Here is a 27,037-nt window from a genome sequence, read left to right as displayed (position 1 = left end):
AATAGTTTTACTGCATGGCTTTCAAGTTGATAACATTCTCTTTTACGTTTTTCTGTGTAAAAAAAAGAAGAAAAGAAGCTGTTATGGGACTCTTATTTACATGTTTCTTTAAATTAGTAATAGAGTTATAGTAAGGGAAACGAAAGCATGCTATGTGTTGCAGTAGGCCTTTAGAATAAGTTGCAAAACATATCCTTGACTCTATCCAAGTTTATGAGTGGGAAACAAATAATGCCAGTCAGCCTGCACAGCTGGCCCATTGAAACTAAATCTAAACTATTCCTAAACTAATTTCACTAATAATAAGAGTTAGCCTATAGATGAGATTAAATTGACAATCTGACGCGTGACATTATTAGGCCTAAAAGTTGTCAAATTGTATATGAAGAGATGTGCACATCTTGTAATTGACAGATGCAGGGAAAGGAGCATCCCTTGATCATATCCTCCTCCAGAGTCACATACAGGTAAACATTGTGATTTCTATATAGTATCTGAAAAATAATATTATGAAGTTTATATGATGCTTACCTTTGTCAGATAACTCAAAATTCAAGAGGTGCGGCTCTTTCCAAATTTCATTTTTCCAAGAATAACCATGCTGTTCATTAATTCAGCACATGACCACTTGCAGGCCGCATTTCTCTGGCTGCCAAGCAAAAACGAGTAACATAATAAATACAATTTAAATATGCTATTCTGTCGTCAATGGATGAATGGGCGATAAAAAACGGAAACTGATAATGGTGCATGTGACTTCAGTTAAGTTTTGGTTAGCCGCTGATGTCGAAACCAAGTACTTGCTCAATTGCTTTCCATATCTGGGGAAAGATGAAACCAGGCCAGCGGGTGAGTAACTGTTTGACTGGTATCTGTTTGGTTTTGAGATTTGTGGCGCCTTACATGGGCAAAGGCAGAAATGTGACCATGGACAACTTCTTCACATCAATTGGCTGGCAGACAAATTGATTGCAGAGAGACTAGCCTGCTGGGAACATTAAACAAAGAAAGGCATGAGCTGCCCTCCTCTGCGCAGAACAACATACCAGTGGAGCTGTACTCCACATCAGTGATGGAGAGTGGTAAAGCAACACTCACGGTGTGCAGATGTTAAATACATAAGTGTTTGCATCCTCAGTACCATGCATCCCCCTGGTTCTGGCATCTGCGAACCACATGAACACCAAGAAAGAAGCTACAGCCGCCAAGCAGGCCTCCAAGACAGCAGGTCCTGCTCTCCCTCTTCCCCAAGCACCACAGCTCCCACTCAGGATAAATAAGACACAATGTCAAGTCGGCAGCTGCACACAAAACAAGGCCTATGAAAACGGTGTGCAGTGCAACCGATTTGTTTGTGGGGCTGGCTCACATAAAGCTCCGAAGCTGTTTGCTGACTGTGGACCCGAAGCGTAAAGAGAATTGATTCACGTGTAAAGGCACAGGTATAAGAGCACAATACAGTGTCTGATACTATCAACAAATGACTGTTTTTATATATTGTCATTAATATATTTTCACAAATATTTATTAAACTAATCATTCACAATTGTTCATGCACTGGTGCTTTTGTTTAGGAATACAGCAAATAATTTCACCTCTGACCTGGCTGGTTATGTTATTATTATCATTTTCGTTTATACTTTGTCAAAAGAAGCTGTAACTGGACTTTATTTAATTACAAGAAATGTTTTACTAATGAATTTACAAATAAAGTTGATCAAATGGATTACACTGTAATGTTTTTATTGTATGTCGAATGAAAATAGCCCTATGTTTTTTCGAGGACTTTGTAGAATTATACAAAACATATCCTTGACTCTATCGAAACAAATAACTGTTATTTTTAAAATGTATATACAGACCTGCCAACATGCGCGCATATGAAGGTATGAGATCCAAGTTAAAAGTACGCAGAAATTAATAGGATTGGATGTATTTTATTTTTTACATTTGAATAAAAAATATATCCACTGAGTAAATCTAACATCCTGATTCTCGAGCTGCAACACACAGACATGTACAAAGTGTGTCAACGGACATGGAGTTAAATACATCATTATTCAACGTAGCTGCCCCGTGTCTGCCCCTCCTGTTTGTTGTGATGTTGAGTTTGCCGACTGTCCGCTGTAGGTAAACACATGGACAAATCCCGTATCGACTACATGTGTTGTGGAAAGGTAAACACTCATTGTTTCAAGTTAACGTTTGCGAACATAAGATGGACATTCAGTGGGTTTTAAAGTGCCAGCAGTTCACTCGCATTTGCTAGTGAAATAAATGTAAAAGCAAATACGAAAAAGAACTGGTCACATGTGCGCGAGTGTCACGGACATTTAATTCTGCATCTATTAGGTGTATTTTCCACGTAACATTACAAGGATCACGCAACCTGATAGACTAACTGTAATTACTAACTGTGATCCACGTCGCAAAAAGCATTACATAAGTATAATAAAAAAGTAATATAAACATCTTGGCATGAAATGGAGTGGGGAGTTTAGAAGACTGCGCGATGAAGAATGAATGAGTGTCTGATATTAGCTATAGAGGCAATGCTTCTATAGACTCACAAACTGCGCGCGCACGAGCATGGGGAGGAAGTAAACACCAATTCTGAGAGGTGCTACAAGCGCGAGTTGAATCTCCAATTTGCCGCGCGCGTCTGGTATTCTAAAAAGTTGAACAGGGTTAGCACGTCTGGATATATTTCCATGAATATTTCTTCATGCAATTATTCCTTCACAATAGTTGATGTACTGTTTATCAACCATGTATTCATCAACCATGTATTTATCAAGCATGTATTCATCAACCATGTATTCATCAACCATGTATTCATCAACCATGTATTCATCAACCATGTATTCATCAACCATGTATTCATCAACCATGTATTCATCAACCATGTATTCATCAAGCATGTATTCATCAACCATGTATTCATCAACCATGTATTCATCAACCATGTATTCATCAACCATGTATTCATCAACCATGTATTCATCAACTATGTATTCATCAACCATGTATTCATCAACTATGTATTCATCAACCATGTATTCATCAACCATGTATTCATCAACTATGTATTCATCAACCATGTATTCATCAACCATGTATTCATCAACTATGTATTCATCAACCATGTATTCATCAACTATGTATTCATCAACCATGTATTCATCAACCATGTATTCATCAACCATGTATTCATCAACCATGTATTCATCAACCATGTATTCATCAACCATGTATTCATCAACCATGTATTCATCAACTATGTATTCATCAACCATGTATTCATCAACCATGTATTCATCAACCATGTATTCATCAACCATGTATTCATCAACCATGTATTCATCAACCATGTATTCATCAACCATGTATTCATCAACCATGTATTCATCAACTATGTATTCATCAACCATGTATTCATCAACCATGTATTCATCAACCATGTATTCATCAACCATGTATTCATCAACCATGTATTCATCAAACATGTATTCATCAACCATGTATTCATCAACCATGTTTGCGTACCTTGCAGGTTGATATGCATCTGATGCATATGCTAAAGGGGACACCCAACAACGTTCTGTAGCGGGTACTTACTGTATATGCTGAAAGGCCAGGCGGTTCTAGTGTTAAGTGTGTGTACTTTACTGTCATTATCAGTGGAACTTTGTTTTTCAAAGTGGAAAAGTAAAACTGATTGCTGGAGTAGGACTTTCATGTCGAAGACCCTACGTCACACTGGTGGCAAGAGGTTGAGTCCTATTTCTCCTCCCTCCCTCCCTCCCTCCCTCCCTCCCTCCCTATTGTCTCCATTTCTTTCTCTCTTTTTTTAACTACCCGTTTGCGTGCGTGGCGTGCGTGCGTGTGTACGTGCGTGCGTGCGTGTGTGTACATCCGTACATGCATGTGTGTATTTGTGTGTGTGTGTCACAGAATAATAGTATAAATATTCCAGCATCCCAGATGTGTGTGTCAAACAGCAGGGCCAGATTAGGTTAGATTAAGATCCAGACCCTACAGTACTGTACCTGTGTAATCCCTAAATTAAACACACAGCATGATGGCAGCCATCCTAATCTCATTATGTATTCAAATCTCATTATGTATTCATATTGGGCTCTGGGATCTGTTGGGCACAACTGGAGAAGTTACTCATTGAAAAATGGATAACATAAATAAAGCTATGATGTCATACAAACAAGCCAAACACCCGTGAGTCCAAATGTGTACTTCACATTTCATATCATAAAACTCATGTGATATACAGTGTCAACGTTTATGATCACTATGTTTGATGTACAGTTACAAGATGACATAGTTTCATACCCTGGGTTGTTCAACAGAATGAGCCGATGTTTGTCAATTTCAAAGAAAATTTGTCACAGAACAGGCACTCAAATGCTCTCATGACTCCTTCCTATGCGCTCCAAAATTATGATCTGTTTCTCAGAATTTCCTTGTTAAAGCTTAACACTGTAAGATCTTATTTATAACTTTTCTGGTCATGTTGGCAATATAACAAGCTTTCAAATCTTGCCTACCTGACCCACATTGCGATTTTAAAATGAGCTGTAAAACAACAGTAAATGTTAAAGGAGAAGATGCAGGGCTGTGTTCCATATAAAACAACTACAAGTGTTGCTCTAGTTCCGCAAAGGCACAGCTAAGAGAGCTCCAAAAAGCACCTTTTAATTAAGTGCATTGAAATTACTTATGAACTGTGCACATTTTTTAGAGGTGTGTGGGCACTTGGAAACACCAGTTAGTCCTCTTACTCAAATCGTTGTAATTGTTTTGTCTTATGTTGTACCTACCCCACATTGTCCAGGAATATTCTTATCATCTTACTGAATGTATCCAGAGCATTCCGTTATCAACAAATACGGTCAAAAGTACAGTAAATGTAAAATGCACATAAAATCAACAGTGTAATGTTTGTGTCAGGTGAACTGTTGTGTCCTCTACTGTCGTGTCTTGACTATCATTGTGTTTGACGGTTATTTAAAAAAATAATTACATACCACGTTCAATTAGTATGCAATTAAATTAATCATATAACAATTTATTAAGTAGTAATCTGGGGCACCACGGGAAAAGTTATTTAACGAGTTACTATCTCACGACTAAACTCTAAAGAGAAATATTTTACATCAGTCACAGTCAATTAAATTAATTCTTATTTACCTTATCAGTCTCATTCTGAATATTGTAATATCCTATAAATATGCACAAACCCTAGTCTCCATGATGAATCAGCGATATACAAATTGTCTACATTTATTTATTTACTAAGTAATCACACAGAATTACATAAACACACACACTGGATAGATTATACATTGGTTACTAACAAGATGCAATGAAAAGTCCCTTGTGGACTAAACCGATTTGACGGCTTGTTACACAAAATGGCAGATTCAAACACTCAATCCATCTACGGGGAGTAATTCAACAGAAAGTCTCTGGTTGTGTAAGTCTTTGGTTGTCCAACAGAGATTAATTACCATGTCCTTTGTAGTTGTAGTAGTTTTGTCTCCGGGGGGCTGTTAGAACGGCTCTTCCAGACATACCAATTTTCGTTAGAATGGATCTTTCAAAGTACCACAAGGTGGTTCTCGGTTGCATTTACTAGACTGAAGTACTTAAACAGCTGCAGACGGAATGTTCTGGTCTGATGTGAATTCTAACCATTCTTGACGTCCGTTTCAACACCGTCCGCCTGCTTGGTCTGTTCATTCTTCACGATGCGTTTTATGCACTCTGGCAAAAGGGCGGTTCTATTATTATGTTTTGCATAATGTCTATGCTCACGTGGGCGTGGTTACTGACTGGATAAAACTTTTATATGGAAAACAGTTCTCATTTAGAAGGCTAACATCACATTTAATCGTCTCACAAATAGTTTCATATTTAATCATATAAGTTCCACCACATCTAGATGTAAACCTGACAACTGGGAAATGTACACTTTCATAAATACAGTTATGTTGTTCTACCTTCCTTAATGAGATCCCAAAACAACAACTGATCTGACATGATTATTCTTTAACTACCCACGGATCATTCCAACTGTTTGGATTACAGAAATAATGTTTCATTATCCAATCTTGGATGTCACGGAAAATCTCTCTCTGTTGTAACAAAAGGATTTTTAACTTCCATTTCTGCAGAGCGGGAGAGAGAGAGTGCCTGCAGATATTTACGACCGTCATAAAATGGCCAACTTCACCCCCCCCCCCCCCTCTGCGGGAGAGAGAGGATGCTGTAGAGCGGACTCATTGTAACCCGATCCTTCAGATCTTCACAGGACAGTCATGACACTACTTTGGTCATAATCTCCAAACTGTTCCCTTTCAATTTCTACCATGCATATGCATTAAACATCACCAATAAACTATCATGGTCCAAACACACCAAGACAGTCGTGAAAAGTGCACGACAGTGCCTGTTCCTCCGAAGGAGTCTGAAAAGATTTGGCATGGGTCCTCAGATCCTCAAAAAGTTTGACAGCTGCACCATCAAGAGCATCCAGACTGGTTGCAGCACTGCCTGGTCTGGCAACTACACGGCCTTCGACCGCAAGGCCCAGTACTGTACGGCCCAGTACATCACTGGGGCCAAGCTTCCTGTCATCCACTCCCTCAATACCAGGCGGTGTCAGAGGAAGGCCCAAAAAATTGCCAAGGACTCCAGCCACCCAGTCATAGACTGTTCTCACTGCTACCGCACTGCAAGTGGTAGGTCCAAAAGGCTTCTTAACAGCCTCTACCCCCAAGCCATAAGACTCGTGAACAACTAATCAAATGGCCACCCGGACTATTCACATTGTTCCCCCCACCCCCATTTTTACGCTGCTGCTTCTCACTGTTTATTATCCATGCATAGTCACTTTACCTCTACATGTACATATTACCTCAATGACCTTGACTAACCGGTGCCCCTGCACATTGACTCTTTACCGGTACCCCTTGTATATAGCCTCGGTACTGTTATTTTATTGTTGCTCCTTAATTATATTTGATTTGTATTTTTTTATAGTATACTTGTTTATTTTAGTAAATACTTTCTTCACACTTTTTTTTCTTAACTGCATTGTTGGTTAGGGGCTTGTAAGTAAGCATTTCACTGTAAGGTCTACCTACACCTGTTGTATTCGGCACATGAAACAAAAAACATTTTATTTTATTGGAAATATTTATTATTTAGCCATATCTATATCGGCCAATTCCCAAGAGTGTAATTAGCAACCTATCTATATTTAGATAAGGAATGGCAAACCCAGGAATGGCAGCATTTAGCTCCAAGAGCCTGTTAAATTGATGTGTAGCTTTTAACCCCCTGTGTTGCCATGGTACCACAGGCCTGACCTAAAGATGGGAATAGCTGCTGTTCTGAGACACATACCACTCTCTGGGAGTGTGTGTGTTACTCTTTGTGTCTGCAGACTGTGTGTGTGGACTGCGTATCTGTGTAGGAAGACTCTTAAGTTCCTGTGTTTTAACTAGTCCCTGAAGAGAGGGTTCCTCTCCTCATCACCCTAACCCCATTGTAGGCCCTGTAACCCAGGGACATTGGGTAGCTAGCTGTACTGGGTTTAAAATAGCAAACGGGGGAACAGAGTTATGAGATTCACTTGTTTCGCTCCCTCCCTCCCTTGGTGAGGCTATAAATAGCACCTAACACTGGAATACAGTTTTCCCCAACCATGCAGACCAAATCCACAGGAGCAGCTGTGCTAAAGTCCTGTTAGATCAGCTTCGTCACATGGGTGTATGTGGGGGAAGCTCTTTCTACCGCTCTACATCTGTATTTCTTTCTACCTCTCTTCTTCACTCTGCCTGTCTTTCACTGCCTGTCTGTCTGTCTACCTCCCTCTCTTCTTCACTCTGCCTGTCTTTCACTGTCTGTCTGTCTGTCTACCTCTCTTCTTCACTCTGCCTGTCTTTCACTGCCTGTCTGTCTGTCTACCTCCCTCTCTTCTTCACTCTGCCTGTCTTTCACTGCCTGTCTGTCTGTCTACCTCTCTTCTTCACTCTGCCTGTCTTTCACTGCCTGTCTGTCTGTCTACCTCTCTTCTTCACTCTGCCTGTCTTTCACTGTCTGTCTGTCTGTCTGTCTGTCTGTCTGTCTGTCTGTCTGTCTGTCTGTCTGTCTGTCTGTCTGTCTACCTCCCTCTCTTCTTCACTCTGCCTGTCTTTCACTGCCTGTCTGTCTGTCTACCTCCCTCTCTTCTTCACTCTGCCTGTCTTTCACTGCCTGTATGTCTGTCTACCTCCCTCTCTTCTTCACTCTGCCTGTTTTTCACTGCCTGTCTGTCTGTCTTCCTCTCTTCTTCACGCTGCCTGTCTTTCACTGCCTGTCTGTCTGTCTACCTCTCTTCTTCACGCTGCCTGTCTTTCACTGCCTGTCTGTCTGTCTACCTCCCTCTCTTCTTCACTCTGCCTGTCTTTCACTGCCTGTCTGTCTGTCTACCTCCCTCTCTTCTTCACTCTGCCTGTCTTTCACTGCCTGTCTGTCTGTCTACCTCCCTCTCTTCTTCACTCTGCCTGTCTTTCACTGCCTGTCTGTCTGTCTACCTCCCTCTCTTCTTCACTCTGCCTGTCCTTCACTGCCTGTCTTTCTGTCTATTGCTGTCTTTCACTGTCTGTCTATTTCTTTCTACCTCTTCGTAACTGTCAATTTTGGTATTTTGCTCTTCTACCTTGCCGTCTGTCTGTCTCTACCTTTATGTTTCTCTGTCATTAACTGAGAGAGATGAAGCAGGACATCATATCAGTTATATATGTTAAGTTATGAGTCTATACTGTATGTGTATAATGTGTGACAGAAGGGTTGAGGACAGTATATAATGAACCTTATTGCTTACACAGATGACTGTCGTCCCCAGAGGCAAACCTCTTAGCTGTGAAAAGGAACATATTTACACGGCACGATCTTTCTCGTGTCTCTCTCTCTCTCTCTGCTTTACCCTCTCGCTCAACCCTCCTTTTCTTCCTCTCTATTCTCTCTCTCCATTCACCCCCTTCTCTCTTCCTATTCCACTTCCTATTCACATCTCTCCTTCCCTCCCTCATCGCTCTCTGTCTCTGTTTGACATCACAGATGTAACCTCACCCCTGTGTTTCCCTTCCCTGTCCCTTGCCAAATACCCAGGATGGATTGTCTCATGTCTCTGTAGTGATCTAGACCCCCTGATGTCTGTCTCTGTAGTGAGCTAGACCCCCTGATGTCTGTCTCTGTAGTGAGCTAGACCCCCTGATGTCTGTCTCTGTAGTGAGCTAGGCCCAGTGCCGGCTGTCTGTCTCTGTAGTGAGCTAGGCCCAGTGCCGGCTGTCTGTCTCTGTAGTGAGCTAGGCCCAGTGCCGGCTGTCTGTCTCTGTAATGAGCTAGACCCAGTGCCGGCTGTCTGTCTCTGTAGTGAGCTAGGCCCAGTGCCGGCTGTCTGTCTCTGTAGTGAGCTAGGCCCAGTGCCAGCTGTCTGTCTCTGTAGTAAGCTAGGCCCAGTGCCTGTTGTCTGTCTCTGTAGTGAGCTAGGCCCAGTGCTGTCTGTCTCTATAGTGAGCTAGGCCCAGTGCTGTCTGTCTCTATAGTGAGCTAGGCCCAGTGCTGTCTGTCTCTATAGGGAGCTAGGCCCAGTGCTGTCTGTCTCTATAGGGAGCTAGGCCCAGTGCTGTCTGTCTCTATAGGGAGCTAGGCCCAGTGCTGTCTGTCTGTCTCTATAGGGAGCTAGGCCCAGTGCTGGCTGTCTGTCTCTATAGTGAGCTAGGCCCAGTGCTGTCTGTCTCTATAGTGAGCTAGGCCCAGTGCTGTCTGTCTCTATAGTGAGCTAGGCCCAGTGCTGTCTGTCTCTATAGGGAGCTAGGCCCAGTGCTGTCTGTCTGTCTCTATAGGGAGCTAGGCCCAGTGCTGGCTGTCTGTCTCTATAGTGAGCTAGGCCCAGTGCTGTCTGTCTCTATAGGGAGCTAGGCCCAGTGCTGTCTGTCTCTATAGTGAGCTAGGCCCAGTGCTGTCTGTCTCTATAGGGAGCTAGGCCCAGTGCTGTCTGTCTATATAGTGAGCTAGGCCCAGTGCTGTCTGTCTCTATAGGGAGCTAGGCCCAGTGCTGTCTGTCTCTATAGGGAGCTAGGCCCAGTGCTGTCTGTCTCTATAGGGAGCTAGGCCCAGTGCTGTCTGTCTCTATAGGGAGCTAGGCCCAGTGCTGTCTGTCTCTATAGGGAGCTAGGCCCAGTGCTGTCTGTCTGTCTCTATAGGGAGCTAGGCCCAGTGCTGTCTGTCTCTATAGGGAGCTAGGCCCAGTGCTGTCTGTCTCTATAGGGAGCTAGGCCCAGTGCTGTCTGTCTCTATAGGGAGCTAGGCCCAGTGCTGGCTGTCTCTATAGGGAGCTAGGCCCAGTGCTGTCTGTCTCTATAGTGAGCTAGGCCCAGTGCTGGCTGTCTGTCTCTATAGTGAGCTAGGCCCAGTGCTGTCTGTCTCTATAGTGAGCTAGGCCCAGTGCTGTCTGTCTCTATAGTGAGCTAGGCCCAGTGCTGTCTGTCTCTATAGGGAGCTAGGCCCAGTGCTGTCTGTCTGTCTCTATAGGGAGCTAGGCCCAGTGCTGGCTGTCTGTCTCTATAGTGAGCTAGGCCCAGTGCTGTCTGTCTCTATAGGGAGCTAGGCCCAGTGCTGTCTGTCTCTATAGTGAGCTAGGCCCAGTGCTGTCTGTCTCTATAGGGAGCTAGGCCCAGTGCTGTCTGTCTATATAGTGAGCTAGGCCCAGTGCTGTCTGTCTCTATAGGGAGCTAGGCCCAGTGCTGTCTGTCTCTATAGGGAGCTAGGCCCAGTGCTGTCTGTCTCTATAGGGAGCTAGGCCCAGTGCTGTCTGTCTCTATAGGGAGCTAGGCCCAGTGCTGTCTGTCTCTATAGGGAGCTAGGCCCAGTGCTGTCTGTCTGTCTCTATAGGGAGCTAGGCCCAGTGCTGTCTGTCTCTATAGGGAGCTAGGCCCAGTGCTGTCTGTCTCTATAGGGAGCTAGGCCCAGTGCTGTCTGTCTCTATAGGGAGCTAGGCCCAGTGCTGGCTGTCTGTCTCTATAGGGAGCTAGGCCCAGTGCTGTCTGTCTCTATAGGGAGCTAGGCCCAGTGCTGTCTGTCTCTATAGTGAGCTAGGCCCAGTGCTGTCTCTCTCTATAGGGGGCTAGGCCCAGTGCTGGCTGTCTGTCTCTATAGTGAGCTAGGTCCAGTGTTGTCTGTCTCTATAGTGAGCTAGGCCCAGTGCTGTCTGTCTCTATAGGGAGCTAGTTCCAGTGCTGTCTGTCTCTATAGGGAGCTAGAACGAAAAACACTTTATTGTTTACATTGTCCTCTCTGATCTGTCCAGCCATCAGTTTACTCATTATTCATTACCCTCTACAACACACACACGCACGCACGCGCACATGCACACACACACACACAGGAAGGGTTTTTGTGTCCCTTTTTTGCAGATGTTGTTGCAGTACTTGAGGAACTCGAGCTGGAAAAACAAATCAGATTATGCTGATATTGGGTAACCCTGTTTCACCACACATACGTGACATATGTGACACAGTTGTTCCGTGTACTGGGTTGTGTGTGTGGTTTTTACTGTGCCTGTCCTCCTCCAGACTTCTCAGTTAGATTTAGTCCCAGGCCAAGCATATTACCACGACTACATGCCTAAATATCTTTGAAGCAGGCGGACGTCCAATCAGAGGGAAACATTAACCGCCCCTGTGTATAGTAAACACACATACATACACTGATATAGTGAGCGCCACAAACACATAACCATCAGTATTTGCACCATGTGACTAGTGAAGTATCCTGGGTATTTGGCACGGGAGGACTGAAGAGGCAAGAGAAGGTCAGGGGTGAGGTTATAGGGAGGGGTGTGGCTATAGGGAGGGGTGGGGCTATACGGAGGGGTGGGGCTATAGGGAGGGGTGTGGCTATATGGAGGGGTGGGGCTATACGGAGGGGTGGGGCTATATGGAGGGGTGTGGCTATACGGAGGGGTGGGGCTATAGGGAGGGGTGGGGCTATAGGGAGGGGTGGGGCTATACGGAGGGGTGGGGCTATACGGAGGGGTGGGGCTATACGGAGGGGTGTGGCTATAGGGAGGGGTGGGAAGAATATAGGGAAGAATGAGGTATTTTTTGTATTTTTTTAGGATCCCCATTAGCTGTTGCAGAAGCTGCAGCTACTCTTCCTGTGGTCCACACAAAACAAGAACAGCTCAGACAGACAGCACAGAACTACATACATTTGTTAAGAAGCCACACGTAGTCTACATATCAATACATACACACAAACTATCTAGGTCAAATAGGGGAGAGGCGTTGTGCCACGAGGTGTTGCTTTATCTGTTTTCTGTAACCAGGTTTGCTGTTTATTTGAGCAATATGAGATGAAAGGAAGTTCCATGCAATAAGAGCTTTATATAATACTGTACACTTTCTTGAATTTGTTCTGGATTTGGGGACTGTGAAAATACCCTTGGTAGCATGTCTGGTGGGGTAAGTGTGTGTGTAAGTTGACTATGCTAACTATGTGGGATTTTCAACACATTCATGTTTCTTATAAGAAGAAGAAGTGATGCAGTCAGTCTCTCCTCAACTCTTAGCCAAGAGAGACTGGCATGCATAGTATTTATATCAGCCCTGTGATTACAATGAAGAGCAGAACGTGCCATTCTGTTCTGGGCCAGCTTCAGCTTCACTAGGTCTTTCCTTGCAGCACTCGGTCACACAACTGGACAATAATCAAGATTAGACCAAACTAGAGCCTGCATGACCTGCTTTGTGGAGAAACATTATAATGGGAATGAAACTGAGGAAGTGGCCGATATTTGTGGTGTCAAAAAAGCAGAGCATCTCTTTATTATGGCCAGACCTCTCCACAGACTTACAACCATTAAATCTATATGTTTTGACAGTTTACAATCTAAGGTAACGCCAAGTAATTTAGTCTCCTCAACTTGTTCAACAGCCACACCATTCATTAAATCAAATCAAATTGTAATGGTCACATACACATGGTTAGCAGATGTTAATGCGAGTGTAGCGACATGCTTGTGCTTCTAGTTCCGACTGTGCAGTAATATCTAACAAGTAATCTAACAATTTCACAACAGTGTTTTGGGTGACAAGCCAAATTTCTTCAGTCTCCTGAGGTTTATGAGGCACTGTTGCGCCTTCTTCACCACGCTGTCTGTGTGGGCGGACCATTTCAGTTTGTCCGTGATGTGTACGCAGAGGAACTTACAACTTTCCACCTTCTCCACTACTGTCCCGTCGATGTGGATAGGGGGCTGCTCCCTCTGCTGTTTCCTGAAGTCCACGATCATCTCCTTTGTTTTGTTGACATTGAGTGTGAGGTTATTTTCCTGACACCACACGCCGAGGGCCCTCACCTCCTCCCTGTAGGCCATCTCGTCATTGTTGGTAATCTAGCCTACCACTGTTGTGTCGTCAGCAAACTTGATGATTGAGTTGGAGGCGTGCATGGTCACGCAGTCATGGGTGAACAGGGAGTACAGGAAAGGGCTGAGAACGCACCCTTGTGGGGCCGCAGTGTTGAGGATCAGCGGGGTGGAGATGTTGTTTCCTACCCTCACCACCTGGGGGCAGCCCGTCAAAGTCCAGGACCCCGTTGCACAGGGCAGGGTCGAGACCCAGGGTCTCGGGCTTAATGACGAGTTTGGAGGGTACTATGGGGTTAAATGCTGAGCTGTAATCGGTGAACAGCATTCTTACATAGGTATTCCTCTTGTCCAGATGGGTTAGCGCAGTGTGCAGTATGATTGTGATTGCATTGTCTGTGGACCTATTGGGGCGGTAAGCAAATTGGAGTGGGTCTAGGGTGTCAGGTAGGGTGGAGGTGATATGATCCTTGACAGGTCTCTCAAAGCACGTCATGATGACGGAAGTGAGTGCAACGGGGCGATAGTTGTTTAGCTCAGTTACCTTCACTTTCTTGGGAACAGGAACAATGGTGGCCCTCTTGAAGCATGTGGGAACAGCAGTCTGGGAAAGGTATTGATTGAATATGTCAGTAAACACACCAGACAGCTGGTTTGCGCATGCTCTGAGGATGCGGCTAGGGATGCCGTCTGGGCCAACAGCCTTGCGAGGGTTAACACATTTAAATGTTTTACACACATTGGCCGTGGTAAAGTAGAGCACACAGGTTTTGGAAGCGGGCCGTGTCAGTGGCACTGTATTGTCCTCAAAGCGAGCAAATAATTGTATTGTTTGTCTGGGAGCAAGACGTCTGTGTCCGCGACAGGGCTGGTTTTCTTTTTGTAATCCATGATTGACTGTAGACCCTGCCACATACATCTCGTGTCTGAGCCGTTGAATTGTGACTCTACTTTGTCTCTATACTGACGCTTAGCTTATTTGATTGCCTTGCGGAGGGAATAGCTACACTGTTTGTTTCCGGTCGCCTTGCCATGATTAAAAGCAGGGGTTTGCGCTTTCAGTTTTGCACGAATGATGCCATCAATCCACGGTTTCTGGTTGGGCAAGGTTTTAATATGCACTCGCTAATAAACTCTCTCACCGAATCAGCGTATACATCAATGTTGTTGTCTGAGGCTATCCGGAACATTTCCCAGTCCACATGATCGAAGCAATCTTGAAGTGTGTTGTCTGATTGGTCTGACCAGCGTTGAACAGACCTGAGCACGGGCGTTTCCTGTTTTAGTTTTTGTCTATAGGCTGGGAGCAATAAAATTGAGTCATGGTCAGATTTGTCGAAAGGAGGGCGAGGGAGGGCTTTGTATGCGTTGTGGAAGTTAGAGTAGCAATGATCCAGAATGCTGCCAGCCCGGATTGCGTATTCGATATGCTGATAAAATTTAGCCTTGTTTTCAGATTAGCTTAGTTAAAATCCCCAGCTACAGTAAATGCAGCCTCAGGATATGTGGTTTCCAGTTTACATAGAGTCCAATAAAAAAATGTCAGGGCCGTCGAGGTGTCTGCTTGTGTCGGGATATACACGGCTGTGATTGTAATCGAAGAGAATTCTCTTGGTAGATAATACGGTTGGCATTTGATTGTAAGGAATTCTAGGTCAGGTGAACAAAAGGACTTGAGTTCCTGTATGTTGTTATGATCACACCACGTCTCGTTAATCATAAGGCATACACCCCCGCCCTTCTTCTTACCAGAGAGATGTTTGTTTCTGTCAGCGCAATGCGTGAAGAAACCGGGTGGCTGTACCGACTCTGATGACTTATTCCGAGTGAGCCATGTTTCCGTGAAACAGAGAATGTTACAATCTCTGATGTCTCTCTGGAAGGCAACCTTTGCTCAAATTTCGTCTACCTTGTTGCCAAGAGACTGGACATTGGTGAGTAGTATACTCGGGAGCGGTGAGCGATGTGCCCGTCTACGGAGCCAGACCAGAAGACTGCTCCGTCTGCCCCTTCTGCGGCGCCATTGTTTTGGGTTGCCTACTGGGATCCGATCCATTGTCTTGGTTGGTGGACCAAACAGAGGATCCGCTTCGGGAAATTCGTAATGTTGGTAAGTTGACGTTGCTCTTGTATCCAATAGTTCTTCCCGGTTGCATGTAATAGGAAACTATGCAGTATTTTGTTTTTTTATGTATTATTTCTTACACTGTTACCCCAGAAAATCTTAAGTCTCCCGGGGTAACAGTGTAAGTAAAAATACATTAAAAAACAAAATACAGCATAGTTTCCTAAGAACGCAAAGCAACCATCTCTGTCGGCGCAATGTTGAAAAGATTCCATAGAGGTCTAGAACTGAGAGAAGGATTTGTACCAAATACAATGCTCTTGATGTTCAGGAGCAGTTTATTACTGGCCACCCATTCCAAAACAGACTGCAACTCTTTAAGGGTTTCAGTGACTTCATTAGCTGTGGTTGCTGATGCGTGTATCGTTGAATTATCAGCATACATGGACACACATGCTTTGTTTAATGCCAGTGGCAGGTCACTGGTAAAAATAGTAAAGAGTAGAGGGCATAGAGAGCTGCCCTGCGGTACACCACAGTACACCACACAGGTTATAGGAAGGGGTGAGGCTATAGGGAAGGGTTAGGTTATAGGGGTGTAACAGCTCAGAACACCTCTATAGATACATGAATGATTGCCAATGAAGCTCTCCTAACCCCATTTTCCACTGCACTTCTGGCCTGTCCCAAATGGCACCCTATTTCCTATGTAGTGCACTTCTGTTGACCAGGGCCCATTGGGAATAGGGTGCCATTTGGGACACTGTCATGCTATCTGTGGTCTATAAGCAGCAGCAGCAGATAGATAATGATCTAGTGACTATGGTAACCTTTCAGAAGGAGGTTATTGTTATAGGAGAGAATGTAATTAGGAAAATGGCAGCTGTGGCCATGTTGGATCATTAAGGAATATAATCCAATTGTAACTGGACAATCCTCTCCAAACCGACTGACCGAGTACTGACTCTCGCTCTCTTTCTCTCTCCCCCTCTTCCTCTCTCCCCCTTCTTCTCTCTCTCTCCTCCACTCTCCCCTTTCTCCCCCCTCTTTCTCTTTCTCCGTTGCTGGGTTTTAATGGGAGGCTGTCTGTGTGTGTGTGCGTCCGTCAGCCAGCCAGAAAGGAATACTACTGAGGATGTCCCTGAAAGCCTACGAACTATATTGGTGCACTGGTGTCTGGGTTGGTCTGCTGGTATGTCTCTTCTCAGCTTCACAGTTCTGAGAATGAGATGTACTAGTGTCTAGAGCCCTGAGACATTCCTGGGTCAGTCAGCAAGGAGAAAGACGGACAAACCAACGTAAAACAAGACAAAAACATGTAGTTCAGGTGTATTCTGGGTATTTTATACCTGTTCAGTATTCAGATTACCTTAGGATGTCATACCCGTCTGTCAGACGTCTAGAGCATGAACCAGAGACTCCACTTGTATGGTGCTGACCCGTCTGTCAGACGTCTAGAGCATACCCAGGTTGAAACAACAATCGAAATCATTCCATATACATATACAGTATGTGCTTGATTGAGCTTGCTTTGCTTAATGAACCAACAGAAAAGTCTGAAAACGGCAAACTCCGCCCATTTGACACTTGAGGCAGACACTAGGCATAATTTGAAAGATTTTGCATAGTGTTTGAACCCAGGTTGGGTCCAGAGAGAACGAGCCGTGTCGGTGGGTCGTAATAAAATATGAACTACTATATGTGTTTCCTGATGAAATACGAGCGAGCTTCCTTGGAAGAGAGAGCGGGCCGCCGTCGAGAGCTCTGAAAGTTATTGGAGTGCCAGGGATTCTCTGTGACGCCATTCGCTGGGCTACACCCAATGCTTTATAGGCCTAGCGGTGACACGCTGACCTCTACTCTACCTCGCCAGGCGGTGTGTGTGTGTGCAATTAAACCATGCAGCTTAATGGTTGAGGGGGAAACATATGAAGTGGAGTGTTATTTGAGTTAGTGGATGGCTGAACAGCTGCGTACGTACAGTAACATTGGCGAGTGGATCCTCACTCATTCAGACACAAGGTTGAGGGGCCTGCATGACAATATTAGTCTTATGCCACTGTATACCCCGGGGATGAATGAACTTACAGGCCCATATTGGCAAAAAGCGACCACACACACACACACACATACACACACACACACACACACACACACACACACACACACACACACACACACACACACACACACACTCTCTCTCTCTCACTCTCTCTCTCTCTCACGCACGCACGCACGCACAGTACACCTAGTGGAGCTGGACAGTACAGTACACCTAATGGAGCTGAACAGTACAGTCCACCTAATGGAGCTGGACAGTATAGTCCACCTAATGGAGCTGGACAGTACAGTCCACCTAATGGAGCTGGACAGTACAGTCCACTTAATGGAGCTGGACAGTACAGTACACCTAATGGAGCTGGACAGTACAGTCCACCTAATGGAGCTGGACAGTACACCTAATGGAGCTGGACAGTACACCTAATTGAGCTGGACAGTACACCAAATGGAGCTGGACAGTACACCTAATGGAGTTGGACAGTACACCTAATGGAGTTGGACAGTACACCTAATGGAGCTGGACAGTACAGTACACCTAATGGAGTTGGACAGTACAGTACACCTAATGGAGCTGGACAGTACACCTAATGGAGCTGGACAGTACACCTAATGGAGTTGGACAGTACACCTAATGGAGTTGGACAGTACACCTAATGGAGCTGGACAGTACAGTACACCTAATGGAGTTGGACAGTACAGTACACCTAATGGAGCTGGACAGTACACCTAATGGAGCTGGACAGTACACCTAATGGAGTTGGACAGTACACCTAATGGAGTTGGACAGTACAGTACACCTAATGGAGTTGGACAGTACATCTAATCGAGCTGGACACTACAGTACACCTAATCGAGCTGAACAGTACACCTAATTGAGCTGGACAATACACCTAATTGAGCTGGACAGTACATCTAATGGAGCTGGACAGTACATGTACACATAATGGAGCTGAACAGTACACCTAATTGAGCTGGACAGTACACCTAATTGAGCTGGACAGTACATCTAATGGAGCTGGACAGTACATGTACATATAATGGAGCTGGACAGTACATGTACACATAATGGAGCTGGACAGTACATCTAATGGAGCTGGACAGTACAGCACACCTAATGGAGTTGGACAGTACATCTAATCGAGCTGGACAGTACATGTACACATAATGGAGCTGGACAGTACATCTAATGGAGCTGGACAGTACATGTACACATAATGGAGCTGGACAGTACATCTAATGGAGCTGGACAGTACCCTAATGGAGCTGGACAGTACATCTAATGGAGCTGGACAGTACAGTAAACCTAATGGAGCTGGACAGTACCCTAATGGAGCTGGACAGTACATGTACCTCCAAGCCCACTCTCCTCTCAGGGACATGGTGCTAGATGATCTGGTAGAATATTGCAGATATAAATATAACATACAGAACAACTGACATGATATTTCTATGTGAAATAATATCTGTTTGATCAACAAAATGTTAATGCAGTCTTTATTTCTCTCTCTCTCTCTCCATCCCCTCATCTCTCTCTCTCCACCCACCCCTCTCTCTCTCTCTCTCTCTCTCCACCTACCCCTCTCTCTCTCTCTCTCCACCCCCCCCCTCTCTCTCTCTCTCTCTCCACCCCCCTCTCTCTCTCTCTCCACCCCCCTCTCTCTCTCCACCCCCCCTCTCTCTCTCCACCCCCCCTCTCTCTCCACCCCCCTCTCTCTCTCTCCACCCCCCCTCTCTCTCTCTCTCTCCACCCCCCCCCTCTCTCTCTCTCTCCACCCCCTCTCTCTCTCTCTCTCTCCACCCCCCTCTCTCTCTCCACACCCCCCTCTCTCTCTCCACTCCCCCTCTCTCTCTCTCTCCAACCCCTCTCACTCTCTCTCCACCCACCTCTCTCTCGTTCTCCACCCCACCTCTCTCGTTCTCCACCCCACCTCCCTCGTTCTCCACCCCACCTCTCTCTCTCGCTCTCCACCCCCTCTCTCTCTTGTTCTCCACCCCACTTCTCTCTCTCTCCACACCCCCTCTCTCTCTCCAACCCATCTCTCTCTCTCCAACCCCTCTCTCTCTCTCTCCACCCACCTCTCTCTCTCTCTCCACCCACCTCTCTCTCGTTCTCCACCCCACCTCTCTCTCGTTCTCCACCCCACCTCTCTCGTTCTCCACCCCACCTGTCTCTCTCGCTCTCCACCCCCTCTCTCTCTTGTTCTCCACCCCACTTCTCACTCTCCACCCCCCCTCTCTCTCTCTCCACCCCCCCTCTATTTCTCTCGTTCTCCACCCCACCTCTCCCTCTCAATCTCCACCCCCCCTCTCTCTCTCCACCCCCCTCTCTCTCGTTCTCCACCCCACCTCTCTCTCTCTCTCTCCACCCCCTCTCTCTCTCTCCACCCCCCCCCTCTCTCTCTCTCTCTCTCCACCCCCCCTCTCTCTCTCTCTCTCTCTCCACCCCCCCTCTCTCTCTCCACCCCCCCTCTCTCGTTCTCCACCCCACCTCTCCCTCTCGCTCTCTACCCCCACGGTCTCTCACCACCCCCCACCTCTCTCCCCCTTTTGTTCCAGGAGGCCCAGAAGGTAAATAACCCTGCTAACAGTCAGGCAGCAGACGGTACAGCTAAGGGTCCTGATGAGAAGGACGAAGTGGTCCCTGCCAGCGAGGTGGGCTGGATGACATCCGTTAAGGACTGGGCCGGGGTCATGATATCAGCACAGACACTCACCGGCAGGGTCCTGGTACGTACGTGTGTGTGTGTGTGTGTGTGTGTGTGTGTGGGGTCGGTGGATACACACCGGAAGAGTCCTATGATTCTAAAAAAGTTATTCTCGGTTCTGGTGTATTTCTATAACTCATTATGTTGTCATCCAGAGTCAAATGCATTTATTTTCCAAGCTATAACACAATGTATTACATACAGCAGGATTTTAAAGAACCAAAGAGTTTGGGCTGCTTCGTGTTTTCATTTTTGCCATGGAAATATTGAGATTCTGGTATCACAACAGACCTAGCATTTGGGTTGTTGTACTCAGTCCTGTTGGTTCTAGCTGGTTTTGGTCTAGTCCAGTCCTGTTGGTTCTCGCTGGTTTTGGTTTTGTCCAGTCCTGTTGGTTCTAGCTGATTTTGGTCTAGTCCAGTCCTGTTGGTTCTAGCTGGTTTTGGTTTTGTCCAGTCCTGTTGGTTCTAGCTGGTTTTGGTCTCGTCCAGTCCTGTTGGTTCTAGCTGGTTTTGGTCTAGTCCAGTCCTGTGGGTCTAGCTGGTTTTGTTCTAGTCCAGTCCTGTGGTTCTAGCTGGTTTTGGTTTAGTCCAGTCCTGTTGGTTCTAGCTGGTTTTGGTATAGTCCTGTTGGTTCTAGCTGGTTTTGGTCTCGTCCAGTCCTGTTGGTTCTAGCTGGTTTTGGTTTTGTCCAGCCCTGTTGGTTCTAGCTGGTTTTGTCCAGTCCTGTTGGTTCTAGCTGGTTTTGTTCTAGTCCAGTCCTGTGGTTCTAGCTGGTTTTGTTCTAGTCCAGTCCTGTGGTTCTAGCTGGTTTTGGTCTAGTTCAGTCCTGTTGGTTCTAGCTGGTTTTGGTCTCGTCCAGTCCTGTGGTTCTAGCTGGTTTTGGTCTAGTCCAGTCCTGTTGGTTCTAGCTGGTTTTGGTCTAGTCCAGTCCTGTTGGTTCTAGCTGGTTTTGGTTTTGTCCAGTCCTGTTGGTTCTCGCTGGTTTTGGTCTCGTTCAGTCCTGTTGGTTCTAGCTGGTTTTGGCTTTGTCCAGTCCTGTTGGTTCTAGCTGGTTTTGGTCTCGTTCAGTCCTGTTGGTTCTAGCTGGTTTTGGTCTCGTCCAGTCCTGTGGTTCTAGCTGGTTTTGGTTTTGTCCAGTCCTGTTGGTTCTAGCTGGTTTTGGTTTTGTCCAGTCCTGTTGGTTCTAGCTGGTTTTGGTTTTGTCCAGTCCTGTGGTTCTAGCTGGTTTTGGTTTTGTCCAGTCCTGTGGTTCTAGCTGGTTTTGGTTTTGTCCAGTCCTGTTGGTTCTAGCTGGTTTTGGTCTAGTCCAGTCCTGTGGTTCTAGCTGGTTTTGTTCTAGTCCAGTCCTGTGGTTCTAGCTGGTTTTGTCCAGTCCTGTAGTTCTAACTGGTTTTGGTTTTGTCCAGTCCTGTGGTTCTAGCTGGTTTTGGTTTTGTCCAGTCCTGTTGGTTCTAGCTGGTTTTGGTTTTGTCCAGTCCTGTGGTTCTAGCTGGTTTTGGTTTTGTCCAGTCCTGTGGTTCTAGCTGGTTTTGGTTTTGTCCAGTCCTGTGGTTCTAGCTGGTTTTGGTTTTGTCCAGTCCCGTGGTTCTAGCTGGTTTTGGTTTTGTCCAGTCCTGTTGGTTCTAGCTGGTTTTGGTTTTGTCCAGTCCTGTTGGTTCTAGCTGGTTTTGGTTTTGTCCAGTCCTGTGGTTCTAGCTGGTTTTGGTTTTGTCCAGTCCTGTGGTTCTAGCTGGTTTTGGTTTTGTCCAGTCCTGTTGGTTCTAGCTGGTTTTGGTCTAGTCCAATCCTGTGGTTCTAGCTGGTTTTGTTCTAGTCCAGTCCTGTGGTTCTAGCTGGTTTTGTCCAGTCCTGTGGTTCTAGCTGGTTTAGGTTTTGTCCAGTCCTGTGGTTCTAGCTGGTTTTATCCAGTCCTGTGGTTCTAGCTGGTTTTGGTTTTGTCCAGTCCTGTTGGTTCTAGCTGGTTTTGGTTTTGTCCAGTCCTGTGGTTCTAGCTGGTTTTGGTTTTGTCCAGTCCTGTTGGTTCTAGCTGGTTTTGGTTTTGTCCAGTCCTGTGGTTCTAGCTGGTTTTGGTTTTGTCCAGTCCTGTTGGTTCTAGCTGGTTTTGGTTTTGTCCAGTCCTGTTGGTTCTAGCTGGTTTTGGTTTTGTCCAGTCCTGTGGTTCTAGCTGGTTTTGGTTTTGTCCAGTCCTGTTGGTTCTAGCTGGTTTTGGTTTTGTCCAGTCCTGTTGGTTCTCACTGGTTTTGGTCTTGTTCAGTCCTGTTGGTTCTAGCTGGTTTTGGTTTTGTCCAGTCCTGTTGGTTCTAGCTGGTTTTGGTCTCGTCCAGTCCTGTTGGTTCTCGCTGGTTTTGGTCTAGTCCTGCTGGTTCTACATGTTACACAGGGGTTGCAGAGCGAGGAGAGGAAGAATGAGAGGGAGAAAGAGAGGGGAGGAGAGGGAGAATGAGAGGGGAGGAGAGGGAGAATGAGCGTGGAGGAGAGAAGAGGGAGAATGAGAGAGGAGAAGAGGAGAGGGAGAATGAGAGAGGAGAAGAGGAGAGGGAGAATGAGCGTGGAGGAGAGTAGAGGGAGAATGAGCGTGGAGGAGAGGAGAGGGAGAATGAGAGAGGAGAAGAGGAGAGGGAGAATGAGCGAGGAGGAGAGGAGAGGGAGAATGAGAGAGGAGAAGAGGAGAGGGAGAATGAGCGAGGAGGAGAGGAGAGGGAGAATGAGTGAGGAGGAGAGGGAGAATGAGAGAGGAGGAGAGGGAGAATGAGAGGAGGAGAGGGAGAATGAGAGAGGAGAGGGAGAATGAGCGAGGAGGAGAGGGAGAATGAGAGAGGAGGAGAGGGAGAATGAGAGATGAGGAGAGGAGAGAGAGGAGGAGAGGAGAGGGAGAATGAGAGAGGAGGAGAGTGCTTCTACATCTGCATTGCTTGCTGTTTGGGGTTTTAGGCTGGGTTTCTGTACAGCACTTTGAGATATCAGCTGATGTAAGAAGGGCTATATAAATACATTTGATTTGAGAGGGCGAATGAGTGAGGAGGAGAGGGAGAATGAGTGAGGAGGAGAGGGAGAATGAGTGAGGAGGAGAATAAGAGAGGAGGAGAGGGAGAATGAGAGAGGAGGAGAGGGAGAATGAGTGAGGAGGAGAGGTAGAATGAGAGGGAGGATGAGTGAGGAGGAGAATAAGAGGAGGAGAGGGAGAATGAGTAAGAAGGAGAATAAGAGAGGGAGAATGAGTGAGGAGGAGAATAAGAGAGGAGGAGAGGGAGAATGAGTGAGAAGGAGAATAAGTGAGGGAGAATGAGTGAGGAGGAGAATAAGAGAGGAGAGGGAGAATGAGTGAGGAGGAGAGGGAGAATGAGTGAGGAGGAGAATAAGAGAGGAGGAGAGGGAGAATGAGTGAGAAGGAGAATAAGTGAGGGAGAATGAGTGAGGAGAATAAGAGAGGAGAGGGAGAATGAGTGAGGAGGAGAATAAGAGAGGAGAGGGAGAATGAGTGAGGAGGAGAATAAGAGAGGAGAGGGAGAATGAGTGAGGAGGAGAATAAGAGAGGAGGAGAGGGAGAATGAGTGAGAAGGAGAATGAGTGAGTGAGGAGGAGAATGAGTGAGGAGGAGAATGAGTGAGGAGGAGAAGGAGAATGAGTGAGGAGGAGAATGAGTGAGGAGGAGAATGAGTGAGGAGGAGAAGGAGAATAAGTGAGGGGGAATGAGTGAGGAGGAGAATAAGAGAGGAGGAGAGGGAGAATGTTTGAGGAGGAGAATAAGAGAGGAGAGGGAGAATGAGTGAGGAGGAGAGGGAGAATGAGTGAGGAGGAGAAGGATAATGAGTGAGGAGGAGAATGAGTGAGGAGGAGAAGGAGAAGGAGTGAGGAGGAGAATGAGTGAGGAGGAGAATGAGTGAGGAGGAGAAGGAGAATGAGTGAGGAGGAGATGGAGAATGAAGGAGGAGGAGAACGAGAATGAGTGAGGAGGAGAATGAGTGAGGAGGAGAATGAGTGAGGAGGAGAAGGAGAATGAGTGAGGAGGAGAATGAGTGAGGAGGAGAATGAGTGAGGAGGAGAAGGAGAATAAGTGAGGGGGAATGAGTGAGGAGGAGAATAAGAGAGGAGGAGAGGGAGAATGTTTGAGGAGGAGAATAAGAGAGGAGAGGGAGAATGAGTGAGGAGGAGAGGGAGAATGAGTGAGGAGGAGAAGGATAATGAGTGAGGAGGAGAATGAGTGAGGAGGAGAAGGAGAAGGAGTGAGGAGGAGAATGAGTGAGGAGGAGAAGGAGAATGAGTGAGGAGGAGAATGAGTGAGGAGGAGATGGAGAATGAAGGAGGAGGAGAACGAGAATGAGTGAGGAGGAGAATGAGTGAGGAGGAGAAGGAGTGAGGAGGAGAAGGAGAATGAGTGAGGAGGAGAATGAGTGAGGAGGAGAATAAGAGAGGAGAGGGAGAATGAGTGAGGAGGAGAGGGAGAATGAGTGAGGAGGAGAATAAGAGAGGAGGAGAGGGAGAATGAGTGAGGAGGAGAAGGAGAATGAGTGAGGAGGAGAATGAGTGAGGAGGAGAATGGGTGAGGAGGAGAAGGAGAATAAGTGAGGGGGGAATGAGTGAGGAGGAGAATAAGAGAGGAGAGGGAGAATGAGTGAGGAGGAGAATAAGAGAGGAGAGGGAGAATGAGTGAGGAGGAGAGGGAGAATGAGTGAGGAGGAGAAGGAGAATGAGTGAGGAGGAGAATGAGTGAGAAGGAGAAGGAGTGAGGAGGAGAATGAGTGAGGAGGAGAATGAGTGAGGAGGAGAAGGAGAATGAGTGAGGAGGAGAATGAGTGAGGAGGAGATGGAGAATGAGGGAGGAGGAGAACGAGAATGAGTGAGGAGGAGAAGGAGTGAGGAGGAGAAGGAGTGAGGAGGAGAAGGAGAATGAGTGAGGAGGAGAATGAGTGATGAGGAGAATAAGAGAGGAGAGGGAGAATGAGTGAGGAGGAGAATAAGAGAGGAGGAGAGGGAGAATGAGTGAGGAGGAGAAGGAGTGAGTGAGGAGGAGAATGAGTGAGGAGGAGAAGGAGAATGAGTGAGGAGAAGAATGAGTGAGGAGGAGAGGAAGGAGGAGGAGAATGAGTGAGGAGGAGATGGAGAATGAGGGAGGAGGAGAAGGAGAATGAGTGAGGAGGAGAGGGAGAATGAGGGAGGAGGAGAATGAGTGAGGAGGAGAAGGAGAATGAGTGAGGAGGAGAGGGAGGATGAGTGAGGAGAGGGAGGATGAGTGAGGAGGAGAGGGAGGATGAGTGAGGAGGAGAATGAGGAAGGAGGAGAATGAGTGAGGAGGAGAGGGATGATGAGTGAGGAGAGGGAGGATGAGTGAGGAGGAGAGGGAGGATGAGTGAGGAGTAGAGAGAGGATGAGTGAGGAGGAGAGGGAGAATGAGTGAGGAGGAGAATGAGGGAGGAGGATAATGAGGGAGGAGGCGAATGAGTGAGGAGGATAATGAGGGAGGAGGAGAGGGAGAATGAGTGAGAAGGCGAATGAGGGAGGAGGATAATGAGGGAGGAGGAGAATGAGTGAGGAGGAGAGGGAGGATGAGTGAGGAGGAGAGGGAGGATGAGTGAGGAGGAGAGGGAGGTTGAGTGAGGAGGAGAATAAGAGAGGAGGAGAGGGAGAATGAGTGAGGAGGAGAATGAGTAAGGAAGAGAATGAGTGAGGAGGGAGAATGATGGAGGAGGAGAGGGAGAATGAGTGAGGAGGAGAGGGAGAATGAGTGAGGAGGAGAGGGAGAATGAGTGAGGAGGAGAGGGAGAATGAGTGGGGAGGAGAGGGAGAATGAGTGAGGAGGAGAATGAGAGGAGGAGGAGAATGAGAGGAGGAGAATGAGTGATGAGGAGTGAGGTAGTAGAAAGAGAAGGGAGGAGTGAGGTGGTAGAAAGAGAGGAGGGGAGGGGGTAGGGGAAAGAGAGAGGAGAAGAAGGGAAAAGAGAGAGGAGAAGGAGAAGAGAGGGAGAAGAGAGAGGAGGAGAAGGAGAAAGAGAGAGGAGGAGAGAGGAGGAGAGGGAGAAAGCGAGGAGAGGAAGGAGAAAGCGAGGAGGAGAGGGACAAAGAGAGGAGGAGAGGGGTAGGAATTAGAGAGAGGAGAAGAAAGAGAGAGGAGAGGAGGGAAAGAGAGGAGGAGAGGGAAAAGAGAGAGGAGGAGAGGGGAAAAGAGAGAGGAGAGGGGTAGGAGAAGTAGAGGAGAAGGGTAGGAAAAAGAGAGAGGAGGAGAGAGAGAAAGGGGAAGGGAGATGAGAGGAGGGCGAAGACGGACAGAGAGGAGAAGAGGAGAGTCCCCTGGTCTGTCTGCTGCAGTGTATTGTGGTTATCAGCTGATGATAAATGTGTCTGGGCAGGGCTGGAGTAAAGCATCTGGACTCACACCATGAGCAGACGGAGGAAACCCTACATTTTACAAAGGGAGGAAACGTATATTTTCATTTGTAGAAGCAGACTGTTTTCTTTTTAGAAATATTGATCCACATAGAGACATAACATTAATACAATCCTGATTAAAATGCATTATAAAGCCTCATATATGTATTGAAAAAGTTGAAGTAAAGTGTTACCAAAATGTCTTGGTTTTCTTATGTTAGAGATGATTTAGGTGTTTCATAGACAGCTGGTGTTTGGGAACTGAATAAATAGGAAACTCTTGAGTGTTGACCAAAACAAACAAACAACGCTATAAGCTGCCAACCCTAAAGTGTCGTAGTTAATATTTGGTGATATGAGAGTTCTTCACGCCTACTTAGAATATGAGAGTCTCAGATACAAGGCT

General features: G+C 46.4%; 1 protein-coding gene across 24 annotated transcripts in view; it reads left to right on the top strand.

Annotated features, from left to right (window-relative positions):
* The window catches only part of LOC100301648 (calcium-activated potassium channel subunit alpha-1), a 317,555-nt gene that overhangs the window by 84,260 nt on the left and 206,258 nt on the right, over positions 1–27,037 (top strand). For all 24 annotated transcript variants that reach the window (XM_036986905.1, XM_036986944.1, XM_036986906.1 and 21 more), the window contains exon 2: positions 20,118–20,288. In XM_036986905.1, the coding sequence (XP_036842800.1) occupies positions 20,118–20,288 (171 nt within the window). The remainder of the gene's footprint in view (positions 1–20,117; positions 20,289–27,037) is intronic.

This window comes from Oncorhynchus mykiss, chromosome 1 (genome assembly GCF_013265735.2).
Source record: "Oncorhynchus mykiss isolate Arlee chromosome 1, USDA_OmykA_1.1, whole genome shotgun sequence".
NCBI lineage: Eukaryota > Metazoa > Chordata > Actinopteri > Salmoniformes > Salmonidae > Oncorhynchus > Oncorhynchus mykiss.
Note: the sequence above shows the minus strand (reverse complement) of the source record. Positions and strands in the feature narration are given on the sequence as shown.